Below are 23,774 nucleotides of genomic sequence, written 5' to 3'. Positions count from 1 at the left end.
GACACCCGTTCTCACCTTGCCCCATAGCCTTACCTGTGAAAAGTGAGTCATTGCAGAGCCATCCCCAGACTGCTGCAAGGACCACTGCCTGCTTGGACCCCGTGTGGGGGCTGGTAGTATAACACCCAACCCCAGCCAGAAAGCAAGCTGCCTCCGATGCAGGTCCTCCTGTTTCATTTCTCTGCCTCTTTTCCTCCCTTTAGCCCTAGACTTGGAAATTGGAAGAGCAAATGCTTCTACACCACAGACACGGAGTGTGACCTCACTGATGAGATTGGGAATGACGTGAATCAGACATACCAGGCGCGGGTCCTCTCCTACCCGGCTGATGCCACCGATTACTCTGGGGAGCCTCCATTTACAAACTCCCCAGAGTTCACACCTTACGTGGAAAGTAAGTACTCTTTGTAATAACCTTCCATGCTTGAGCTGAATATTCTGTGAGCTTGTGACTCTTAGGGGCTATCACATAAAAGACCATGTATCCATACACAGATCCTCTTTCTCTGGAACTGGTAAGTGCCACGGCCCTCTTGGCTCACTCCTGGTGTGGTGGGAGGTTCACGGAAACGTAAACTCTGCACTTGTTAACAACAGTGTCATCATGTAACTACCCTCCCCGCTTCCCTATCCCCAGGCCCAGTGGAGGGGCTGGGGAGGGGCCAGGGAGGGGCTGGGAATGGGTAGGGGAGGAGCAATCTGGAGACTGGAGACTGAGCATTTCCCCGTGGATATTTAGGAGATTATAAGAGACGGAATCGCGTGAATCTCCAGAATATTCTCTTCCATCATGAGACCAGAAGTCCCAGGTTAGGGTTTTCACGAACAGTCACAGATCTCTGTAGGTCTAGTTCCCCTCTGAGCCCACAATCAGGCTTGCGGACCTTTTTAAATAACCTGAGCAGGCTTGGAGTCCCAGGATGCGGTGGTGTGCGGGCCCTTGTCTGGCCCACCCCAGCCTGCCTACTTCATGCCGGCTTGGAGAATGAGGAATGCTTCCCTCCCCAGCCTTTGCCCCAGTAAGCTGACCTTAGAACCTAACAAGGGAATGCAGAGGATTCCAGCCAAGCAGGAGATTTAGATTTTTTTTTTTTTTTTTTTTTTTTTTTGGTCAGGACTATAGTTCTGAGCTAGGTATTTTTAATTAACAGATATAGCACATTGAGGAGAGTGAAATCAGCTGCTCTTTCAAGAGGAATTAGAACAAAAGGTTAGAATGAAAGGGTGTTATGTTTTTTGTTTGTTTGTTTAAAGTTTTATTTATTTATTTGAGAGGAGAGAGAGAGCGCACAAGTACAGGGAGCTGCAGAGGGAGAGGGAGAAACAGACTCCCACTGAGCAGAGAGATAAATGTGGGCCTCCATTCCAAGACCCTGGGATCACAAATGTGGGCCTCCATTCCATACCCTGGGATCATGACCGGAGCCAAAGACAGACGCTTAACTGAGCTACCCCAGCACCCTGGGTGTTATGTTTTTTATCCGGTGCTTTTTGTATTGACCCTCTGACTGCCCAGTGAGGGAGAATGCTCTCTCCCAGCAGGGAGTTCCTTAAATTATTTTAAGGGTGAGGCTGAGGGACAGTCCACCAACTTTCCCCTCTGCTGTCTACAGTGAGAGTGGAAATAGAAAGTAACCTAAATCCCGAGTGAGTCTGTCTGCCCTCCCTGAGCCCCCGGTTGCCAGAGCCTGTCTTCAGACTCCTGTGTGGCCCTCACTGGTGTGTCTCTCACAGGGACTCAGCCACAGCCACCCTTCAGGGACCGCATGGGGTCCATGTCACTCATTCCCCCTTTGGTCAGATCCTCATGATTTCCTTTTATAGTTCTTGAGTTTTTTTTTGTAAGCCACTTCAAATCTTTTTTTGGTATAAGAGAGAAAATATTTTATAGGGGTGCCTGGGTGGCTCAGTTGGTTAAGTGTCTGCCTTCAGCTCAGGTTCTCCCTCTTCCTCTGCCTCTCCCACTGCTCATGCGCTTGCTCTCTCTCTATCAAATAAATAAATAAAATCCTTAAAGAAAGAAAGAAAAAACTATTTTATGTATTAATTTTGCATGTGCACACACACACACACACACACACACACACACACATACACACACACACTTGCTGGTAATTTGTGTTGAATTACTGGGATTTCTACAGTCACACAGCCTAAGCACAGCAGACTACTGAGCCATTGCAGAGACCCTATGGTTGACACTGGCTCCCTGAGGTCCTGAGGACTTATCCTGCTCTTTCCCTCTGCCCCTAATTTACTGTATCTAAAATATGGAATCTTATACAACTGCATCATTTACTACAACAGCCACTAGCCACCGATGGCTACGGAGCCCTTGAAATACAGCTAATGCCATACATCCTGGATTTTGAAAAATATCTCCAAAATTTTTTATATTGATTACATGTTAAATGATAATATTTTAGCTATTGGGATTTAAACAAAATGTATTATTAAAAGTAATTTCAGTTGTTCCTTTTTGCATTTCCTGCTGTGACAGCAAGGAAATTTAAAGTGACGTCTGTGGCTCCATTATATTTGCACAGAGACGGCAGTGCCCTGAGAAGTCTCGGGGTTTGGCTGCGGAGCCACTGAGCTCCCGACCGCCGGGGAGCCCATTCTGTACGGCCGCTCCACGAGGGATGGCTGGGCTGTTATTGACCGTGACAACTGAATGGGCTTCTGCTTGGTAGAGAATTCTTTGGTTCTAGCGGAGCTCATTTTCTATGTTTCAGCCAAGCTCGGACGGCCAAAAATCCAGAGTTTCAAACAAATCGGGACAAAGCTGAATGTGACCATACAAGATACATGCACGTTAGTCAGGAGGAACGGCACCTTCCTCAGCCTCCGGAATGTTTTTGGCAAGAACTTAATTTACACACTTTATTACTGGAAAGCTTCAAGTACAGGAAAGGTGAGGATTCTTTCATCTGTTTTTACGACTTGTTTTAAATTATGGCTCCTTGACTTTACAGCCCACTTCCTCCCTTAGTTCAAAAATGCCATAGTGGGATGGGTGAGAGAGCAGCGTGGTCAAGGGGATGGGAGTCCTGCTGTCCCGGTTCTGCCTGGGACTCCAGGGGGACCCCTCAGATCTGCGGGCTCCTCAGCCAAGGATGGGGCCGGGTCAACTCTGAGGCTCCTGCCAGCTCTCCCATTTCTTTCTCTCTGGGGGATCCCAGAGACAAAATTGGTTTTCCATTCAACGATGAATGCTTCATTCCTTTTTCCCTTTATGGCACATCTCTTCTAGAGCAGCTAAATTGGGTTGGATGTACCCAAGTTGGATATTTTTGGTCTTGGAAGAAACATCCTTAGCAGTTACCAGGGGGAACAGAGCAGCCAAGTCACTTCTAATCCTTTCTATGTCAGGTGTGTCCCTGCGGGCTTTTCCTTCCACAGTGACTTAGTAATGGGGAAAGAATTCACTCTGAGCCCAGATGAATTCAGAACTCTTCATCTTTTAATAGAAAACAGCCAAGACGAACACTAATGAGTTTTTGATTGATGTGGATGAAGGAGAAAGCTACTGTTTCAGTGTTCAAGCAGCGATTCCATCACGGAAGGCTAACCAGAAGAGTCCAGAAAGTCCTATTGACTGCACTAGCCATGAGAAAGGTACGTTCAGAGGTGAGTGGCTCTGCCCAGCATTCGCCTGGGAGGCACGGATGCCTTCCAGAGGACTGGTTCCACCCTCAGAACCAGGATGGACTTTTGTTCTGGAAAAAACAGCCTTGTTGTTGTTGTTGTTTGTTTGTTTGTGTTGTTCTGGGGGTTCCCTTACAATTTTAGGCATTTAGAAATGCTTCTGTGTTGTCCCCTTGTATTAGTGTGTTCTTGAGCCCCTGCCATGTGCCAAGCTCTCCACTGAGCACTGGACACTCGATGCAAGTTTACAATTTAACATCAAAGCACAGATTTCTCTGCGTATTTTTTCATACTTAAATTCTGATCCTGGGAGTTATGGGGGAGTGTCTGAACCAGCGGCAGCAGCACCCACTAGACATTTGTGAGCATGCACCATGGGCTGTTGTCACAGGGTCTGAAAGTCTAACCCGGAAAGGAAGAGACTGAATCTGCCAGATAGTCCCTCGTGCAGGAGCGTGCACACCTGGGGCCCAGACCCCTTGTGAGGAGTGGCTCCTAGCTGGAAGTGCCACGGTGGGTTCACACTTGTCCAGTGAAGCTGAAATCCTGAGTTTCCCTCCAGGCTTTATAGGGAAAGGACTCTGAGGACATTCAGGGAACAAAAGAGTCATAGGATAGCTCCTTGCTAAGGCGAGATTTGAATATTTAAAAACACTTTTTAAAAAAAGATTTTATTTATTTATTTATTTGAGAGAGAGAAAGAGAGAGAGAGAGAGAGCATGTCAGAGGGAGAAGCAGACTCCCCACCAGGACTCTGGGATCATGACCTGAGCGGAAGGCAGTCGCTTAGCCAACTGAGCCACCCAGGCGCCCTAAAAACACTTTAAAGTAAATTCTCTCCTATTGATTGACCACGATGGAAGTGGGGAAGAAGAGGGCTCTCCTTCTGTCTGGTCTTGCACCCCTCTGTGCCATCAGACCCCCAGTCCTCACGTCCATCTCCCTCAAGCCAGCTGGGGTTCTGCTGCCTCTCTGTCCTCACATACACCCAGATCACTTCTTCCCTTCCTCTTTTTCTTCTACTGAAATGTGTCCTTTAGAACCATTTCAAATGCCACCTCCACCAGGAAGCCTTCCTATTGCCCCAACCAATTATCTACTGTCCTTAACCTGAACCCTGCTAGCACTCTGTGTCTCGCTCTTTGCACTGACCTTCATCTTCTACGATTGTAATCCTGGCCACCAAAGCCAGCATTAGTTTTAGCCCTTTGTTTCTAACAGTGGTTCCTGCTCCCACTTATATGTACCCTTTCTAGGCTGTCAACATTATCCCGTTTATTAAACAGCCCATTAAATCACGTTCACCACCATCAACAGCCCTAAAACAGTGAGGGCTTGACCCATTCTTTCCTAATCAAAATGTGTTGCCATGGAAAGAGCGGAGGAAAAAAAATTTCAAATTACACAAAACATTAATTTGGTGTCATTTGGGGTTATTGCCCTCCGTTCTGCCCACTGATGAATGGGATGCAAGCTCTCCAAGTTGAAGTTGATTGGTACCCTTTGTCTTTCAGGAGTGCTCCTCGTCATTGTAATTGTGGTGCTCGTGGTCCTCATCCTCACCATCATCCTGTCTGTGACCCTGTACAAGTGCAGAAAGGTGCGCGCGCGGCAGAGCGGGAAGGAGAGCTCCCCACTCAATGCTGCATAAGGCGTGTGTCCTGGGAGCTGCCGTCTGTGACGGAGTGTAGGCTGCGCTGCGACCGAGAACTTGTAAGACAACAGAATATATATATATATGGAAACACAAATGAGTATCTTGGAGCATAGAGACTCGGGCTCAGAGATAGCTCTTGATCTGACCAGTTCTCACGATTAGGATTCTGGTTTCAACGACAGCATTAGACACTTTGGAATGTAACGAACGGTACAACCAATTCCAAGATTTAAAAATTTCTATTTTAACACTATGGCACCTTTTGCACATACCATGTGTTAGAATGTACATTCTATTCCCCAAATGAAACCAGATCACGTAATCAAAGCAAATGAACAAGAACCTTAAAAAAAAAAAAATCTTGGGTAGATTTTTGGAAAACTTTTGAGAAGCTGACTTCAAATCATAGGGGAGAGTGAAATGGAAATTGGGTGAAATTTTCTAACATAGAGAATTCTTTTGTGATATATGGTGTTTAGGTTCTTCTTTTCTGAGTTCTTTAGAGTTCCAAAACAATTGGCAACTTTTATATGAATGTGTTAAATGCAGAAGACTTCTGTTTTGGGGCACATTCCCAAAGCACCTTACAGTTTAGCACTTTAATTGACTCAGATGCTGGGTTAGGCACTTGACAGCCAACTATATATATATTTTTATAAGACTACTATACAGACCACATAGAGGTGATGAATTAAGGTACTGCAAGCTTTTATGGTCAATATTGTATATATTTATATAATTTTCTAAAAGGTTTTATACATGGGGATATTCTATTTATAGAAGTAATATGGTTCTATTTGTATATATTGAAATAATTTATTTAATATACTTTTATACAAATAAAGGTGGCTGGGAGTTGTGACTATTGTATTTATTATATCTTCCATTTTATTATTTATGATTTGGACTTTGTATTAGTTGGCTCTGCTGCAGGAACAAATGACCTGAAAATTCTCAGTGGCTCACAACAATGCTATCTTAAAACAATAATAAGAACAACAACAACAACAACAAGGCTATCTTGAATTCTCACTTACACGAGTTTGGTGGCTGCAAGTTGACTGCAGCTCTTCTTAATTACATTCTCATTCTAGGACCCGAACCCAAGGGGAAGACTCTATTTGGGTCAGGGCAGAGGGAAAACAAAAAGCGAGTAGTAACAGCAGCCATGTCTTCAAGCTTTGCGCCACCTCTTAGAACTTCTGCTCACCTGTCACTGGCCAGGCAACATCTGATCACACCTGACAACACTGCCCACTGGGGGGCACCACCGGTCACACAGCAATGGCAGGGGCACACAATGTCTCGGGAAGGGAGAAAATCATCCAGCAGACTGCAGATTAGAGGGGGTGACTTCTTTTTGTGGGCATTGGGTGGAGTTGCAGATGAAGGCTAGAGAGGAGAAAGGACCAATTCTTTGGACTATCGTCTTGAAAGAAAATTGGATGAAAGGGCAATAGAAGATAGGCAGAGAGAGAAGTAGAGTCTCTGGAGTTCGTGAAAAGCAAACTAAATTGAGAGCTCTTTGTGGCTAGGACTGAGTCTGGCTCGTGTTCACGGCCCCTTGAAGGAGGCAGTGACAGTAGGCTCTCAGTCATGGCTGAGTCCAACTGAACACGTTACCTCCCTCTAGAGTATAGAAATAGGGAGTCCACCATTCAAATACAAATAAAACACGGCAGAACAGTCTTGATCTCACAAGAGTATTGAAAGAGGATTCTAGCTAGAGACGGAAATGAGGTTCCCGGCACCTACTACGGCCACAGCTGTGTTTGCTCCCCACTGCGAAAGGCTGGGCCGGTGCAGGCTAGAAAGAGCACCCAGATGGCCCACCCTCCTGGAAGGGGTCCCCACAGACACCCTGAGCAAGCATTAAAATAAGGGAAGAAGCAGGTCACTGTCCAGTTGTTCATGAATTTCAAATCCCTCTGTTCCTCTGCTCCAAAGAATTCCAAGGGTTATCAACAAAACTCTAAACATGACATGTTTGATATAACATCATATTCTCTGGAAGGATGGGAAAATCAAACCTTTGCTGTCCCCCAAAAAATAGTAGCCTGAAAGGAAAAAAAGTGGTAGAAACTTCAGAGAAATAAAGGAAAACAGACCCATAGTGTATTGGGTTCATTTTACTGGTTTGCTTGCCACGAACAATCGGTATCAGTACGGGAGAGGCTGTCGTACACTTGGCAGTGTTTCATTATGCCAGAGAAAGAAGGCGTGACTTTACACCCAAGTCAACAGAAGAGAGCTTGGCGTGGGGGCATGTCCTGCAGTAAAGTGTGCTTTGGCCATTACCTTGAATTCCTGCTCTCACAGGGCTCCCTGGGACAAAGAGCTTAGTCCACCATGTCAGGGAGGGGGTGGTAGAACAAGTCCCAGAGAGGGCACCTGACTGCCTGTTTCCATTAGGCTGCTCCTACCCTGCCAGGAACAACTACGTCATTATGTGATCCCGAGGCCTCATAATCTAAGGAATTTGAATGGATCCACTAAAGAAGGGAAAGCCAGTCTGGATAGTAACGAGGTGTCTGGCTGTTCACAGGGAAGGAATGCATTCCAGATCTGAATGAGACCACACTGCGATGATCAGGAGGCTTTCTGATTGCACTTTTTAAAAAAATTTTTATTTATTTTTTAAATTTCTTTTCAGTGTTCCAGAATTCATTGTTTACTCACCACACCCAGTGCTCCATGCAATAGTGCCCTACATAATACCCACCACCAGGCTCACCCAACCTCCCACCCCCCTGCCCTCCAAAACCCTCAGATTATATTTTCAGAGTCCCCAGTCTCGTGTTTCTCCACCTGTCCTTATTGCTGAGACTGAACACCTGCTGCTAAAATCCACACTGTCCGTAGTACTCGGAGCAGAAAAGCCTATTAATTTTTTCCTGGTATCCAGAAACTGCTGCCCTCCTGTGGGCCAAATTATACTTCATTACTTATCCTGGCCCTCGACGTATCATAAAGCTAACTGTTAGTAAACAAACATTCAGGCTTTGAAAATAGACCTTTACGATCTCAAATTATTGAATAAGTTTGACTTACATATAAGTAGTCAGTACTTGTGAAATCCAAAGACATTTTACCCTAGTTACAGCTGATGACCTATAATTGAAGTAGCTGTCTCTTAAGTAAAATAAGGAACAATTATCCCTGCTCATGAAATAGGAGATAAACTCATTCCCAAATGCAATTCTTACTTGTTCTAAGACATGAGTATTTAGCAGGTGTTATTTCTTCTCTAACGGTTGCCTGATGTTTGTTACTGTTACCATGTAACTTTAGCTCAGAAGCTTATAGTGGGCACTTGTTCCCCATCCCATAGCCCCTGCTTTTCATCTGGGGATCTAGGTGATTCTGGCTTTGCCATTCAATACATTCCTTCCTTGTTACTGCAGACATTGGTTTAGGCACAGGATCTAACCTCATCTAGGAAAGATGAATCTCAGGGCTTTTTCTGGGACTGCAGGCACGCTCTTTCTTGGGGAATATAATGAAGAAACCTGTGGCCCCCAGAGCTGCGGGCAGTTATCTTAAGACCACAAAGGGAGCCAGCCTCAGCTGGAGATAACACACTGGAGAGCAATGCAGGGTGAAGGAAAGAAACTAAGTCACCAAGCTACTGGATCAAACCTTGCCTGAAGTTCTCCCTACCCATGGACTTTTCACAGGATATAAGCCACTTAATTGTCTAAGTAAGCTTTGGCTCAGGTTTTTTTTTTGTCAAAAGCACCTGAACTGAAGCTGGGAAAGCACTGACCAGGGAGTATAAACAGAGAGGAAGAAGGACGTTTATACTGTAAATGTCTGTGTTCATGCCCTCCCAACTACTAAATGATTTTGCCCTGAAATAATCCCTGCTTGCTGGACTATAAAGATAGCTTTTTCCATTCAGTTATTTCTATCAGAACACAAACATACTGTATTATTTTCTACCTTAAAAAATGAATCTTTTGGGGTGCCTGGGTGGCTCAGTGGGTTAAAGCCTCTGCCTTCGGCTCAGGTCATGATCTCAGGGTCCTGGGATCGAGCCCCGCGTCGGGCTCTCTGCTCAGCAGGGAGCCTGCTTTCTCCTCTCTCTCTCTCTGCCTGCCTCTCTGCCTACTTGTGATCTCTGTCTGTCAAATAAATCAATAAAATCTTAAAAAAAAAATGAATCTTTCTTTGACTTGATAGAAGCCCTCATCTGGATTTCCTCCTCATTTCCTGCTTCTTGGACACCATCCTCAATTTGTAAATGTTGGATCACCTTAGTGCTCCAACCTATTGTCTATCAATAATCATTCTCTGTGAAATATAGCCAAGCCCATGGCTCTATCATTTCATTCTATCCTGCTGTATGCCCTTCAACCATGTGGCTGGATGGATCCTTTCAGCCTTGACCCTTCTTCCCACTTAGTCCGAAGTTGTATGATCAGTGTTCATGGGGGAGATGGAAGCAGAAAGCAGAGGGACATGAGGTTTGCTCTGGTTCAGGGCAGCCTGGACAGACAGGACTAGTGCACAGCCAGCAGATGTACTGAGGACAGGCAACAAGTAGGAGTGAGGCTCCCCCAACCTCCAGCCCAGCCATCTCTGCCTAGCATAGATTTCCCAGGCTGGAGGGAAAGGCTAGCCGGAGGGAAGTGGAGGGACCTGGAGGCAGGAACCCTGGCATTGGGGGTGGCAGGCTGGCCACAGGGAAAAAGCGGATGTTCCAGGGAATCGCCAAATCACGCAGGAGGGTTTCTACCAGCTGGTGGAAAGGGAGCCTGAATTAAAATTATATCAAGGGTTAAAAAAGTGAAGAAAGTTACAACTGCTGCATCCATGGGCCTTGTCCCGCTGTCTGTACCACCGCAGGGCCCTGAGGCTCCAGAGCAGGGAGCAAGGCCAAGGGTGGGGGTGGGCGACCCGGTTGGAGCAGGGGTGGGGGGTTGGAGCAGGGTTGGAGCAGGGGTGGAGGAGGGACCAGGAACGGGCTGGGCAGGCGCCCCTGTGCCTGAACTCAACGGCCTTTTGGGCTTCTTGCTGCCAGGGTAGCCCCCCGGGAAATCGGGGAGAAGGAGGAGCCCCGGGGAGACGGGGTGGGAGGGGGTGAGACCCCTGCCAGCTCCTACCTGCGTCTTCCTTGAGCCCTTCGTGGATCCCCACAAAAGACCGTGCCCATTTTCTCTTGGAACTCCCAGAGAGACCTGGTAGAAAACCCTAAGGAAAATTGTTCCCTCTGCATCTGGTGCAGGGCCCAGGGCCCCTGGGCGGCAGGGGGAGAAGTCGGGGGGGGGGGGGGGATAAAGCCAGTTAGAGTAGGAGAGGGTGAGGACCGAGGGGAACCTGCGACATCGGGCTCGCACTCCCTCTCTAAGCGCGAAACCTTCACGCCAACCTTCACACTGGCTGCGGCTTCAGTGCGCCTGTTCACACCTTGTGAGCATTTCCCCTTGATTAACTCTAATCTGGAATCGTTCCAGCTCCCCCCACCCCAGAGTCCTCTTGGAGGGTTGAGAGCAGTACCCCTGAAAACATAATATATAATTTTAAAAGGATAGCTATGATTGCTCTGAGGAAAATGGGATATAGGGACCCAACGTGGGAATAGGGAGGCCTCCAGCTAGGAGGTTGTCGAAATAACCCAGTAGGAGATGAGAATGGCTGGCGTTAGTGGGATAGCTGAGGAGGAGGTTAACTTTTGTAACTGGAGTATTCTTTTTTTAAAGATTTATTTCTTTATTCCAGAAAGAGAGTGAGAGCTAGCATAAGCTAAGAGGGGGGTTGGGAGAAGAGAGAGAGGAACCAGAAGACTCCCCACTGAGCACAGACACCCCACCACCCACCACCCACCCCCCGCCACGGCAGGGCCCTATCCCAAGACCCTGATCATGACCTAAGCCTGATGCTTAACCTACTGAGCCACCCAGGCATCTCTGGAACTGGGGTATTTTAGAGGTAGAGTCAATTTTTTCTGAGTGGTGTAAGATAGGGTTCAGCCATCCGTGCTGTACTGAGAAGTCAAGTAATTTTAATGCCCAATAAATTTTGAGAACCACTGGTTTAGTCTCTTTTTTACTACAATAAGAGTAGCTAGAGACCCACATGGTCTAGCCCTTGAAGAGGTCAGAATGCAGCCTGCTGTGAGGCTAAAATCAAAATAATACATAAAGCACAGATAAGATTCTCCTTCCGCAGGCTGTGCCCTGCCCAGGAGAACGTTTGTCACAGATGAGTCTGTTAGTATTTTTCCCGTTGCAAGGAACAGAAACTCTCTCAAGAGAACTTCAGTGAAATTGGGAAGCCTGTTTTCTCGTTTGTCAAGTACACTAATTGGCCCAAAGCTCTTCAGCTCATTTTAGCCTCATTCAATCATTTACATGATTACCATTATTAGAGCCTCAATAATGAACAACTAAAAATAACACTTTTCCTGTGGGGAAATAGAAATACTAAAAAAATAAAAAGAAAATCCAGGAATTTGGAAACTGAGAAATTGCAACTCATGTTGAATGTGCAAAATTTAATAAACTTTTAAATAGGGTTCTAAGAAAAAAGCTTTAAGGAAAAGGTTCTTGACATAACATTGTCTCTCCAATGTGATTTTTCAAAAACTACCAAAAAAGTCTGCTCCATCTGCAAGGTAACTTTTGTTCCCTGAGCATACACCAAACCAGAGAATTTTAAAAGTAACATTTAGGGGTGCCTGGGTGGCTCAGTAGGTTAAATCCTCTGTCTTATGCTTGGGTGTTGGTCCTGGGTTCCTGGAATAGAACCCCGCATTGGGCTCTTTGCTCAGTAAGGAGCCTGCTTCCCTTCCTCTCTCTCTGCCTGCCTCTCTGACTACTTGTGATCCCTGTCTGTCAAATAAATAATAAATAAAATCTTAAAAAAAGAAAGAAAGAAAGAAAGAAAGAGAAAGAAAAGTAACATTTAGAGGGGCCCACAGTGTGCTTTTCTCCCTCACAGCAGCCTGAAAGGGAAGTGTGGTTTATAACTAAGATTGTGGCGCCACCTTCAGTTCACAGAGTGGATTGACAATTTGACCCGGATGCTTCTAGACTGGATTATAAAAAGAAAGGAGTCTTAAAACCAAATACCTGTAAATGATTAAGCATGAAGGCACAGGGCAGCAGGGTGGGGTGGGGGCAGAATCATTAAACCAAACTACCTTCTCCAGCGTGCTGCAACTCTACCTGTGGGGGGTCTCTTTAGTCCACAGCGAGACCTCCACCCTAGCTCCTGCTACTTCAAGTATACTCGGGGTTCAGCAGCTTCGGCATCATCTGAGAGCCAGCGAGATATGGAAATTCTCAAGCCCCACTCCAGACCTACCGAATCAGAATGTGCATTTTCCAGATGATGTGTGCGCTCACCAATGTCGGAGAAGCTCTGTTCTATGTACTTTCCCAATCATTCTGTCCATATTCCCAATTTCACAAATCCAGGGTAAGAGGTGCAGGGCGGAAAATGCAGACAGACACTTTATCGACAGAATTACACAGCCTTGATGAGAAGATATCATTTACTGAACTTACATTTCAGCAAGGTACTAATCCTAGCCAAAAGTAAAGGCAGAGTCCCAAATATATTACAAATATTACACTTTCCGATGATGTATTTTGTCATTTTCCAAACATAAGACTTTGAGGACTTCTGCCTCATCTGCAGCTCTCTAAAGACCAAAAGCTCTCCTGCTTCAGTTTGCACTGACTCATGTGCCTTGCTTGTACCCACCTTTCAGAGTAGCTCAGAATGTTCCCTGGGTCTCAGCCAGGTGCTTTCCTTCCCTGGATTCCCAGCACTCTCCCCATCACCTCACAATACTCTTATACTCCTCCACAGGACCCTTAATGTTGTACAAAATAGTTCTTTACCTGTCTTGGCTCCTTTTCTAGATCATAACTGCCTTCAAAAAGCCAAGATTATATACTGGAATTCACTCACTTATTCGTTAATTTATTCTAATACTAAACACCTACTATGGGCCAAGCATTGTGAATTTGATTGAAAAACACTGAGCACAATCCCAGCATTTATAGAGCTCACATGTTTGTAGGGTAAAAGGTCAAACAAGTGGGTGCCTGGGAGGCTTAGTCGTTAGGTGGCTGCCTTCAGCTCAAGTCATGATCCCAGGGTCCTGGGATCGAGGCCCACATTGGCCTCCCTGCGCAGTGGGAAGCCTGCTTCTCCCTCTCCCACTCCCACAGGGAATAATTCCCAAAGCCATGACTCCCTGAACAAGAGACAGAAGGCTCCCTTTTATTAGGACTTGGGACAAATTTTCAGAGGGTCATCTTAACATTATCATGAGGCTGAGATATTTCTGGCACTTTGATTCATCTGCTCAGGGGTTTTCCTCAAATATTTCTTTTTCTGTTCCATCAGTTTGTTAGTTTCTAAAGGTAATGCTGAGATGGAAGCTTCTAGGAGCTTCCTGAGTTCAGGAGGTCCGACTGGTGACAAAATCCCTCCTCTGGTTTTATTCCACTCCTCCTTCTGGAGGGGCACAGGGTGGAGGGCCATCTTCTGTAGCTTCTTCCTGTCAGACATGGCGTGTACTCACAGGGATTCAGAAAGGAGAACTGTTTCCCCCCTCGTGTGAGATCTGTATGTCACCAGATTTTACCCCTAGCTGTTCGCCCCCTCGTGTTACTCCCAACCCTCTCTACGCTTGGCCACAGACTGCACCGAATAGTTGAGTATGCAGGTTCCAAAGAGTAGTAAGCCAAGCAGGATTACCAGGGGCCCCAGGAAGGAGAGGAACCACATGACGCTGGGTAGGGCCCTTCTGACGGCCTCCCTGTCCCCCTCAGGAAAGCCTCCTCCTCTTTGTTTGAGGGTAGGCAGCCAAGCTGCCTGATCAAAGATTTTCTTTTAATTTTTAAAAAGATTTTATTTATTGCAGCACCTGGGTGGCTCAGTGGGTTAAAACCTCTGCCTTCTGCTCAGGTCATGATCTCAGGGTCCTGGGATGGAGCCCCGCATCGGGCTCTCTGCTCCGCAGGGAGCCTGCTTCCCTCTCTCTCTCTGCCTGCCTCTCTGCCTACTTGTGATCTCTGTCAAATAAATAAATAAATAAAAATCTTAAAAAAAAATTTTTTTTATTTATTAATTTGCTTGTGAGAGAGAGAGCGAGTGCACGCACACAAGCATGAGCAGGGGGAGGGGCAGAAGGAGAGGAAGGCTCTCCGCTGAGCAAGAGGCCCCATGAGGAACTTGATCCCAAGGCTCTGGGATCATGACCTGAGCCGAAGACGAACGCCTAACCGACAGCCACCCAGGCATCCCATCAAAGATTTTCTTAATATTGACTTTGACTACAGGCACAACACGAAGTATTAAGTACTGCCCGGACGCCCTCCCACTAGCAGGTGGTGTAGAGCCAGTCTATCATCGCCTACTTATATTCTCCAGGGAACTTCACTCCCCAGGGCGCTCCAGTGTATCTGGAGTTTGCTAGTTTCAGATATCCTAGAACAACGGGGACAACGACTCCTATCAGAACCGGGTTCATTTCAAGATCGGAAGGCTCAGAGCATCATAGCCCGTCTCTAGAAGCCGAGGAGCAAATCGAAGGCAGCCAGAAAACGCTCTGTTCTACCAGGTGCTAACAATGACCTGTGCCGCTCACGACTGAACAGTCAGAGAAAACGCTGCAGGCCACTCAGGGACCTGCAGCAGACAGGACTGCAGAAACCAGAGCAGCATGAGCCAGGATCCTTTAGACTGAGCGTCCCTACCTCTGGGGGCTTCGCCTACCTTGCGGATGAGACAGACAAAAGTGTCCATCCTGCCGGTGGCTCGCGGGCGTGTTTGTCGTCCTCCGTCGTGCGAGCGCCGCGCCGAGGTTCTGGCGAGGGGCAGCGGCCTTTCAACCCTGCAGCGGTGGGTCCGGGGCGGGACCCCCCTCTAATTTTAGAGATGTGTGGCTCACTGCAAGAGGTGGGGTCCCGTCTATACTGGGTGTAATTGGGCCTGTGGCGACTGGTTTTCCCCCCGTCTTGAGGTACACCCCACCCCAGGTTCTCGTGGTGGAGACTGATTTCAGTGGGGGGTGTAGGGATAGGCAGACGGCTCCACCACCTGGTCAAGGTCCACTGTGTGCTTCAAACCCTAGAAACCTCTGCATCCGGCCGTGGGGAGTAGAGCCTGAAGGAAAGGGCCTCATCTGGGTCATCTGGAAGGAGCTGAGTTTTAGTTTAAGCCTTTGGGTCAGCTCCTATCCTACTGGGAGCTCCTCTTAATAGTCTGGGTTTCGTGGGTCTTTTTCCAGGTTCGGTGAGCCCCTTCTGTCCTTCAGGGTAGCTCCTGGAAGCATGCGGCAGCTCCCACTCGTGGCAGCACCCGACTGGCCCTTCTTAGCCCCATTCGAAGGTCCCCTCTCACTCTCAGCTGCCCGCTCTGGGTTCCGCAATGACCTCTGGGACAGAGCGCTTCCTGCTTCTCCTTCAGAGCTCTATGCCTTTCCCCAGCCTTGCCTAGGTAATTCTTCACTACATGTTGGCTCTAGGATGCCTTGAAGAGGTGGCTTTTTATGTTCTGTCCAATCTTTTAAATTGTTTTCAGCAAATCTTATCATTTCTCCCTTCAAAATACTTCCAGAATTCTACCCCTTCTCACCACGCTCACGGCCACTCCCCTGCCGCCCTCACCACCTCTGACCTGATTATGGCAAGGACCTCCTCACCCGCTTCCTCTGCTTCCACCCCTCTGCTGTCGGTGCCTCAGCACAGGGCCTGAGAGCTCACAAAACCTAAGCCAGATCAAGTCCACCCCTTTGTTCATGTCTCTAATGACGTCCCAATGGATATGAACCTACAAAGTCCCACATAATCTGGGCCCTCTCTCTGTCTCTGAGTTTATCCCCTGCTCCTTGCCCTACACTCACTCCCTTATTATTTGTGCCTCTTCAGTGTTTCCTAAGGCATTAGGACTCCAGGGCCACATCACTAAGCATCCCCAAGTCTGACAGCTTAACACAACCAAAGCCATGCTTTCCGTTGGTCAAGAATTCGGAAAGGGATTGAGAAGCACTTCCCACTCAGAATTATTCAAGAGACGTGCAGTCAAGATATCCTCTGGGGCTGCAGGTATCTCTGAAGGCAACCTTGGGGCTGGGGACCCATGTTTGAGATGGCTTACTAACAGGCTGGCAAGTCAGCCCAGGCTAGGGCCTGGGACCTTCCTTCCAGCCACCAGGGGGTCCTTACTAGGAGCTGGTTTCCCTCACAGCAAGCCATCCAAGCAGGAGAGGGGAAGCCACAGTGCCCTGGATGCCCTGGCCTCCGACGCTGCACACGGTCACTTCTGTTGTGTTCCTTCATCACACCCGGCCAGCACGAACTCAGCATGAGGGCACATGATACACAGGTGAGACTACCCGGGGTTAGAATCCTTGGGGCTATCAGGGAGGCCACTTCTCATACGTTAACAGGCCAGGCATGGCCCACCTCCTGGTTTTCCTATCTACCACTGCCTTTGGCTTAAAATGTCCTTGCCTCGAATATCCATATGGCCAGCTCCCTCACTTCCTTTACAACTTTCACTCAAGTATTATCTTTTCAGTGAGGCCTGCCCACCCCCCACCCACCCCCCACCTAAAATGGAAACCTATTTATCCATATTTCTTCTGCATCGAACAGGGGTTCACTTCCAAGATCTTTGTGACTGCAGTAAACTAGATCACATGCTTTAATCTCACTCAAACAGGTCTGTCACAGGTCCACAAAGCTTATCTTAGAGGGTTTTGCAATTGGCAAAGTTAGGAATCCAGATGTGACAAAAATCGGTCACTCCCCAAAACCTACACAACTATTTGTGGGTCCTTGGTGGGGCGAGTTGACATATTGCTATTTTCCTTTCTGAGGAAGACCTACCTCATTGCCCCTCAGACATAATAAACTCCAAGTATTTTACAGCTTCCTTAGATACTGGGGCCTTTTCTTTTGATACCTTATGTAGCCCTTGCTAGCTATAGTATTTTTGTGACACACAACACCTCATAATCAGAATTACAAGTGATGACATTATACCGGGACATACTAGAACTTCAGGGATTTTAGATAATTTCTGGAACAGCCAGAGCATTTACCCACACAATATAATCTAAGAAGATTTATCATTGCTTAGTTGATAATGCTTTCCATACCAAATAAATAAGCCTAACTAGTCAAAAAGTTTTCATTTTTTGGAGAAGTTGTCAAAAATATCAGAAGCTTGGGGCACCTGGGTGGCTCAGTGGAGTAAAGCCTCTGCCTTCGGCTCAGGTCGTGATCCCAGGGTCCTGGGATCAAGCTCCGCATCGGGCTCTCTGCTCCGCGGGGAGCCTGCTTCCTCCTCTCTCTCTGCTTGCCTCTCTGCCTACTTGTGATCTTTGTCTGTCAAATAAATAAATAAAATCTTGAAAAAAAAAAACAAACAAACATCAGAAGCTTTTAAAGTACACATCTAAGTGGGATTGCAGATCATTACAAAACTTTTAACCAAGTTGGCAATAAGAGATTCTATGGGGGTTATTGTTGCTAACCAAACTTAGCTCTTTTATTATTAAGAAGATTGGATTTTCTTAAGTAATCAAAGACCTGATAAAGACAAAGCATAGAAACTATTTTTTCTGGGTAGATAAAGAAAAAACTTGGTTTACAATTTCTTATCACAAGTAAACCAAATTCCAACCTATACCAGTATGTTTTTTAAGTTTATTTTTTTAGTGAACTTTATACCCAAGATGGGGCTTGAACTCATGACCCCAAGATCAAGAGTCACATGCTCCTCTGACTGAGCCAGCCAGGGGCCCCTATACCAGTGTACACTCAAAACTCATTCATTCCCACCTCAGTCTCAATTACATATAAAATATAAAACTCCCTTCCACAGATTCCTTTGTCTTAGACTTTCTACAGCTCTCTTTTTACATTCAGATTTTGTCCTAAGTTTCCCATATCCCATACTACAACCAGTCTCATTTTAGGACAAAGTCACTTTCTTTTCCCCCCAACAAAAGCATATTTCTATTTCTCATACCTTGCTTACGAAAAACACCCATCTTTCTTTCCTGGCATATATAGCTGTTTCCCATATTATTCCCAGTAGTCCTAATTACATTTATTAGAATTCTTAAAGCTTAGAGACCTTAATTTATTTTTTTCTTTTTTAAAAGATTTTATTGATTTGAGAGAGAGAGAGAGAGAGAGAGAAAGAAAGAACATGAGAGGGGGAGGGGCGGAAGGAGAGGGAGGAAACAGACTCCCGGCTGAGCAGGGACACCCTCCACCCCCACCCCCCACCCCACCCCACCCCCCGCAAAGGACTTAATTGAGTAGAGCCTGGGTACCTGGTTGTTTGGTCTACTTGTCAGGGGCACCTGATGTTGTGTTGTTTAAAAACCCATCAGCCTTCCCAGAAAGCCTGTGGGATTGTCTGAAAAGGCATACAAATTGGGACCCCAAGGCCCAAGTTAGTCAAATGGTCCTTAATACCTATATCATATCTCAAAGTGCTCCAGATATCCGCAGAAAGCATCAAAAATTAGCAACAGGTCCCAACACTAATTCCACTCAGCAAAGACAGCTTTTAGGGTATTCAATAACAGATGAGACAAAGGATGAAAAGGAAGACAAGAAAATGAAAAGGCAAGCTGCCCTTCTGACAGTAGCTCTAGTCTGCATGAGGTAATTGAGGGGAAGAAAGGAAGTCCCCATGTGTAAGTGTCCCAGCCCCAATCCTGGGACCAAGAGACCAGACACAAAACTGGGTTACAATCACTTCACATGCTGTAAGCAAGAGGGGCACTGGAAATCAGATTGCTCTAACTGCCTGGGAAAGGGAAGTGGGATGGCAAAACCAAATCACTCCAGTGCCCCTTGTAGAAAACCAGATCCTCATCTCCCCTGAGGAGCCCCTGTGGCCTTAGCAATAGGAGAAGAACCAGTTGAATCTCCTTGAGACAAGAACCACCTTTCCTCTATGGAACACCCAGAATGGTAGTCTTTCCAATAGAAATGTAACATAAGGGAGTCTCAGGAAAAGAAGAGACCAAATGATTTCTGGAGCCTCTGACCTGTGAAATGGGCCAAGATTAAACACCCCTGTTCAAAACCCGGCCCTCAGCTTCCATAAAGTTACTTGGTGTCAAGGAAAGTACAAATCATAACAATAAGGTGTTTTGTGTGTGTGTGTGTGTGTCTGTCTAGGTGGTTATTTTTGACATTTGGATGGTATTGCAAAAAGTCATTTATAAAAGAACTCTATTAGGTTTAAAGGCAAGTGCTTGTAAAAATTATGCATTCTAAAACTCAAAGCTTCTATTAGTTCTTGAGTTCAGGAGGTCAGTCCTGAGTTCAGGGGGTCAGGCCAGTGACAAAATGGGCAATAGGAAGTATCTAAAATTAATTTATCAAGAAATAGCTGTATAGCATATTACTTTAAAAATAAGGGGAAAAAATGCAATCACAAGACAATTAAAATGGTTGCTCCTAGGGAGGAGGAGCAGAGTTTCCCAGAGGAAACTGGTTTACAATTTTTTTTAAGTGACATGCATATGGTATGTTTATGGGTCAGAATATTTCAATTATTCACACAGGAAAAATGACTGATGTAAACAGTTTCCTACAACTAACAATGCTGAAGTTCACCTGACAGAATTCACTCTGCCTTTTGGCAAATTATACTTTTAAACACCAAGTTTAGAAGTTTAAGAAGTCCATAAGGAAATGACAGACACTACAGTCTCACTAGTTTTAAGTCACATGCTAATCACTAAGAGAAGGGAACAAGGTGAAGGGTGGCAATATGCCACCCCAGAATACACCACTTTGGTGTAACCACTGTTTCTGAGCTAAAAACACTTAAAAAAAAACAGGTGCAGGGGCGCCTGGGTGGCTCAGTCTGCTAAGTGGTGCCTTCAGCTCTGGTCATAGTCCCAGGATCCTGGGATTGAACCAAGCACTGGGCTCCTTGCTCAACGGGGAGCCTGCTTCTCTCTGTCTGCTGCTCCTCCTGCTTCTGCTCTAATAATTTTTTTAAAAAATAAGGAAAAAAAAACAAACAAACAGGTGCAAGAAGGGCACTCTGACTCTCCCCCTTTTCTTCCTGAAAATAAGCTAATATTTGCCATCTCCATATGGAGGATGTCCTCTCTAAACCAGAAGGAAAGTATCATTCTCATCATCAAGGATGTCAGGTCAAGACAGAGAGAATTCTACATACACCTTATTTATTTCTTACCTTCACTTGGCTTCCTCACGTAGTTTACTTTTCTACAATTGCCTCTCTCTGTTCAACCTGGTATAAAAAGCCTTTAGGTTTTGCCACTTCTTTGAGCCATCTCCTTATGAGGGCTTCCATAGCACCTAAAACTTGTATTAAATAAACGTGTATCGTTTTTCCTATCTACCTATCTTATGTCAACTTAATTCTCAGGACCAACCAAAAACCCAAAGATGGTAGAGGTAAAATTTTGCCTCCCCTGCAGAGGCAAACCCTACATACATTTTATTCTGTTAATGCACAGCAAACCACTGTAGTTGTTTACACCCCTATTTTCTGTTGTAGGAAAAATAGAAGCTTGGTATTAGAACACAGAGTGGTACCCTTGGGATCCAGTATGTTGCTCATGAATGGAATTTATTCTCTAGCTTATTGTTCAGATTAAGCTGCCATTTTCCAGTGAGGCCTACAGAATATGCTAAGAGGAACTGTGAGGAAAAAGATGTTTCACGGTCATCATATTTTAGAAACATTGGACTTCTTTATTGTAGGTCTTCGCAGAACCACCATTATGTTAGTGTATATGGTGATTCTCCAGGAAAAGGATATTCCTCTATGCCTCAAACAGTGAAGCACTTTAATGTTTGTTAAATTTTAAAAGAAAGAAAAAAAGGAACCACAACTGGGTTTTTGATGGTAAAAATCCATTACAGAAGGAATAAAGAGGCAACTGCTAGTAGGTTCAGGGTAATCTAGAAATCTGAAAATCTCAAAATTCCCCCAGAACTTAAAATCTTTCCCAGGACTGATAGTATCTTTTAAAGTCTCCTGGCTATTTGGTTGCATTTGTGAGGTACACTGATGTCTGTGGGGGTCTCACTTTTTTTTTTTTTCTTTTGTAATCTCTATACCCAGTGTGGGGCTCAAACTCATGACCCTAAGATGAAGAGTTGCATGCTCCACCAACTGAACCAGCCAGGTGCTCTGGCACACGGAAGGTTTTATGTGGCTTTTCTAAAAGAGAAATTCATTCTGCTAAAAATCACATTTGACATACTTTTTGAAAAAGAGACTTTGGGTGCTAAAAGGGATTTCTGAATGTCAATTTATTTTCGTGTTTTTTAAGTCAAGGTTATGTGAACTATGTATGAACTACCCGGTTTTTAGATACCAGAATAAAAAGAACAAGCAAAAGTTGTACAGGATAACTGATTCTTTTTAATCTGAACAGAAAATAAGTAAGTAGACAAGTTTGCCAAAGAGAGTGGTAAAAACTGAATGTTATATATTATGGAATCAGTACATCAAGTTTTACTTTGGTAGCCGGTGATTCTTATAGTTCATTGTGAGAAAAAAACAAAATCAGTTATACTGAAATAAGATTATAAAATGCCCATTTCTGAACCCTAGTCTGATAAAACTGATTTCATATCTAGCTTATTGACAAAATTCAGTTTCAGTTTTCCCTGTGCAAACAATACATGTAAGTCATTAATGGTGGCTTGGTGAGGTGAAATCAATTTCTCTTGGGATAGTTCAACATAATGACCCAAATATAAAAAGTTATTCAAGATTCACAGAGATAAACCAGTGCCTAAGAAACATAATTCACCCATGTGCGTAATTATAACATTTTTGAAACATAAAATCACAGTCAAAGACAGTGATAACATTGCATACTCAGTGCATTACTTCATGTAGTGCATTCCTATGGCTCATTTGGAGTTTAACAAATGTAACCACCACACTTCTAATGAATGGGCTTCTAACATACACAGATCCATCCAATTCTTTTAAAAAATCTGAAACTCTTATTAAAGAGCTTGAGCTTGACATGTAAGGACTCTATGCCTTAATATCCCAAACATTGGGAAGATTAGGTGTGAAACATAGTAACCACCCCTTGTAAGCAAGACTGCACATAAACTTCTGTTATATTCCCACAAAGAACCCTCAGAACAACTCAATACTGCAGACTGAGAGGGGCACACTTATTACTTAGCCAAAGAAATTTCAAATGGCTTTCCTGGAGTCAAATGTACCCCAAGATCTATACAAGGAATGAGTATAACGGTGGCAGCTAAAGCAATCTGCCACTGCGCGATAAATGCTATTATGCATTCGGGTTATACGTTTTGATAAAATACTATGATTTGTTTCCTACAATCATGGAGCACAAGAAAATGAAGCTCAAGACTATCTTGTAAGAACAGGATAAATGATGACCCCAGTTTTCAATAGGGTTCTTCATTGAAGGAAAAGATAGAGCCATAAAAGTCAAATTAGCTGACTTCAAATGGTTTACATCCCAGGATGAATCAGGTTACACTGATTTAAGCCCAATTTAATTTAGGCAGGTTTTTAACCACAAGAATAAGGACATTCTTAGTACATATTAATAATTAAACCAACATATACACAATTAGCAAGATCCTATATAATATTAAATGGTTTAACAACTTGTTCTCAATTACTTCATATCTAATTATTTGTTGTTTTGTTTAAGAAAAAAAAAAAAAAAAAACCCAAGCTCAACTTTATTTTACAACGTACTGTGTATTTCTAAGTGTGTTCTTTAATGATTTCATTGAAGCAGAACAGCTCTCCAGATTCTAAGAGCCAAACTCAACCGTATCTTCTGTTATCTGTTTAAATTCATAATTGCCTCTGCCATCCATATGCAGGTAGTACTATGGGAAAGAAGTGGGGAGAAAAAAATCAATGACTAAGATAATTTCATTTTTGTCAGGAATTTATGCAGAGGTTATTATACAAGAAAATGGAAATTATTTTAAGCCACTTACACCTTCAAAAGTTTTATACCCAGAAAGTTAAGACTAAATGAAGAAGTCCACTCTCTTTAATATAGCAACAATGTAATTCTGCTTGGAGTGGACAGAGTACTTTCCTTTATAAGAACTAAAATACCAAAATTCCTCATTACTTTGAAGGAAACAAATGTACAGGCATCCTACATATCAGAATGCTTCCATAACTCCACATCCAATCCAATGTACCACAGGCTGAACTGCACTAAGGATAAGCCTAATCAACGGGGAATTCTTGAATATTTCCTTTATCTGGTTTCCTGGATTAGTTTGGAACCTCTAACTTAAGGCTTTTTATTTGTTTGTGGTCTTAGTAAAGGAGCAAAAGAGCTATACAGTATGCCTGTATATCCCATCCTATGAAGACACTTAGGACAACAGCTAGAAAGACTTCTGTTTTATTTAGCAGCTTTTTATTTACAGAAAAGATATGTTTTCCCATCTTCTATCTATTCTGG

General features: G+C 44.7%; 2 protein-coding genes across 6 annotated transcripts in view; one reads left to right on the top strand and one right to left on the bottom strand.

Annotated features, from left to right (window-relative positions):
• LOC111143268 (coagulation factor III, tissue factor) overlaps positions 1-6,167 on the top strand; it is a 12,006-nt gene extending 5,839 nt beyond the window's left edge. Inside the window, exons 3-6 of one of the 3 annotated variants that reach the window (XM_022496892.1) lie at positions 204-394; positions 2,736-2,914; positions 3,471-3,618; positions 5,163-6,167. In XM_022496892.1, the coding sequence (XP_022352600.1) occupies positions 204-394; positions 2,736-2,914; positions 3,471-3,618; positions 5,163-5,299 (655 nt within the window). In that variant the 3' untranslated portion in view covers positions 5,300-6,167. Of the gene's footprint in view, positions 1-203; positions 395-2,735; positions 2,915-3,470; positions 3,631-5,162 lie in introns of all 3 variants that reach the window. The other 2 variants (XM_022496891.1, XM_022496893.1) reach the window with 2 other exon arrangements.
• A 15,519-nt stretch (positions 6,168-21,686) lies between these two features.
• Positions 21,687-23,774, bottom strand: part of LOC111143025 (ATP binding cassette subfamily D member 3) — an 84,600-nt gene continuing 82,512 nt past the window's right edge. The window contains exon 23 of one of the 3 annotated variants that reach the window (XM_022496439.1): positions 21,687-23,178. In XM_022496439.1, coding sequence (XP_022352147.1) covers positions 23,101-23,178 — 78 coding nt within the window. In that variant the 3' untranslated portion in view covers positions 21,687-23,100. The remainder of the gene's footprint in view (positions 23,179-23,774) is intronic. The other 2 variants (XM_022496441.1, XM_022496440.1) reach the window with 2 other exon arrangements.

This window comes from Enhydra lutris, unplaced genomic scaffold, assembly GCF_002288905.1.
Source record: "Enhydra lutris kenyoni isolate GAN:26980312 unplaced genomic scaffold, ASM228890v2 scaffoldscaffold9, whole genome shotgun sequence".
NCBI classification, from domain to species: domain Eukaryota; kingdom Metazoa; phylum Chordata; class Mammalia; order Carnivora; family Mustelidae; genus Enhydra; species Enhydra lutris.
Note: the sequence above shows the minus strand (reverse complement) of the source record. Positions and strands in the feature narration are given on the sequence as shown.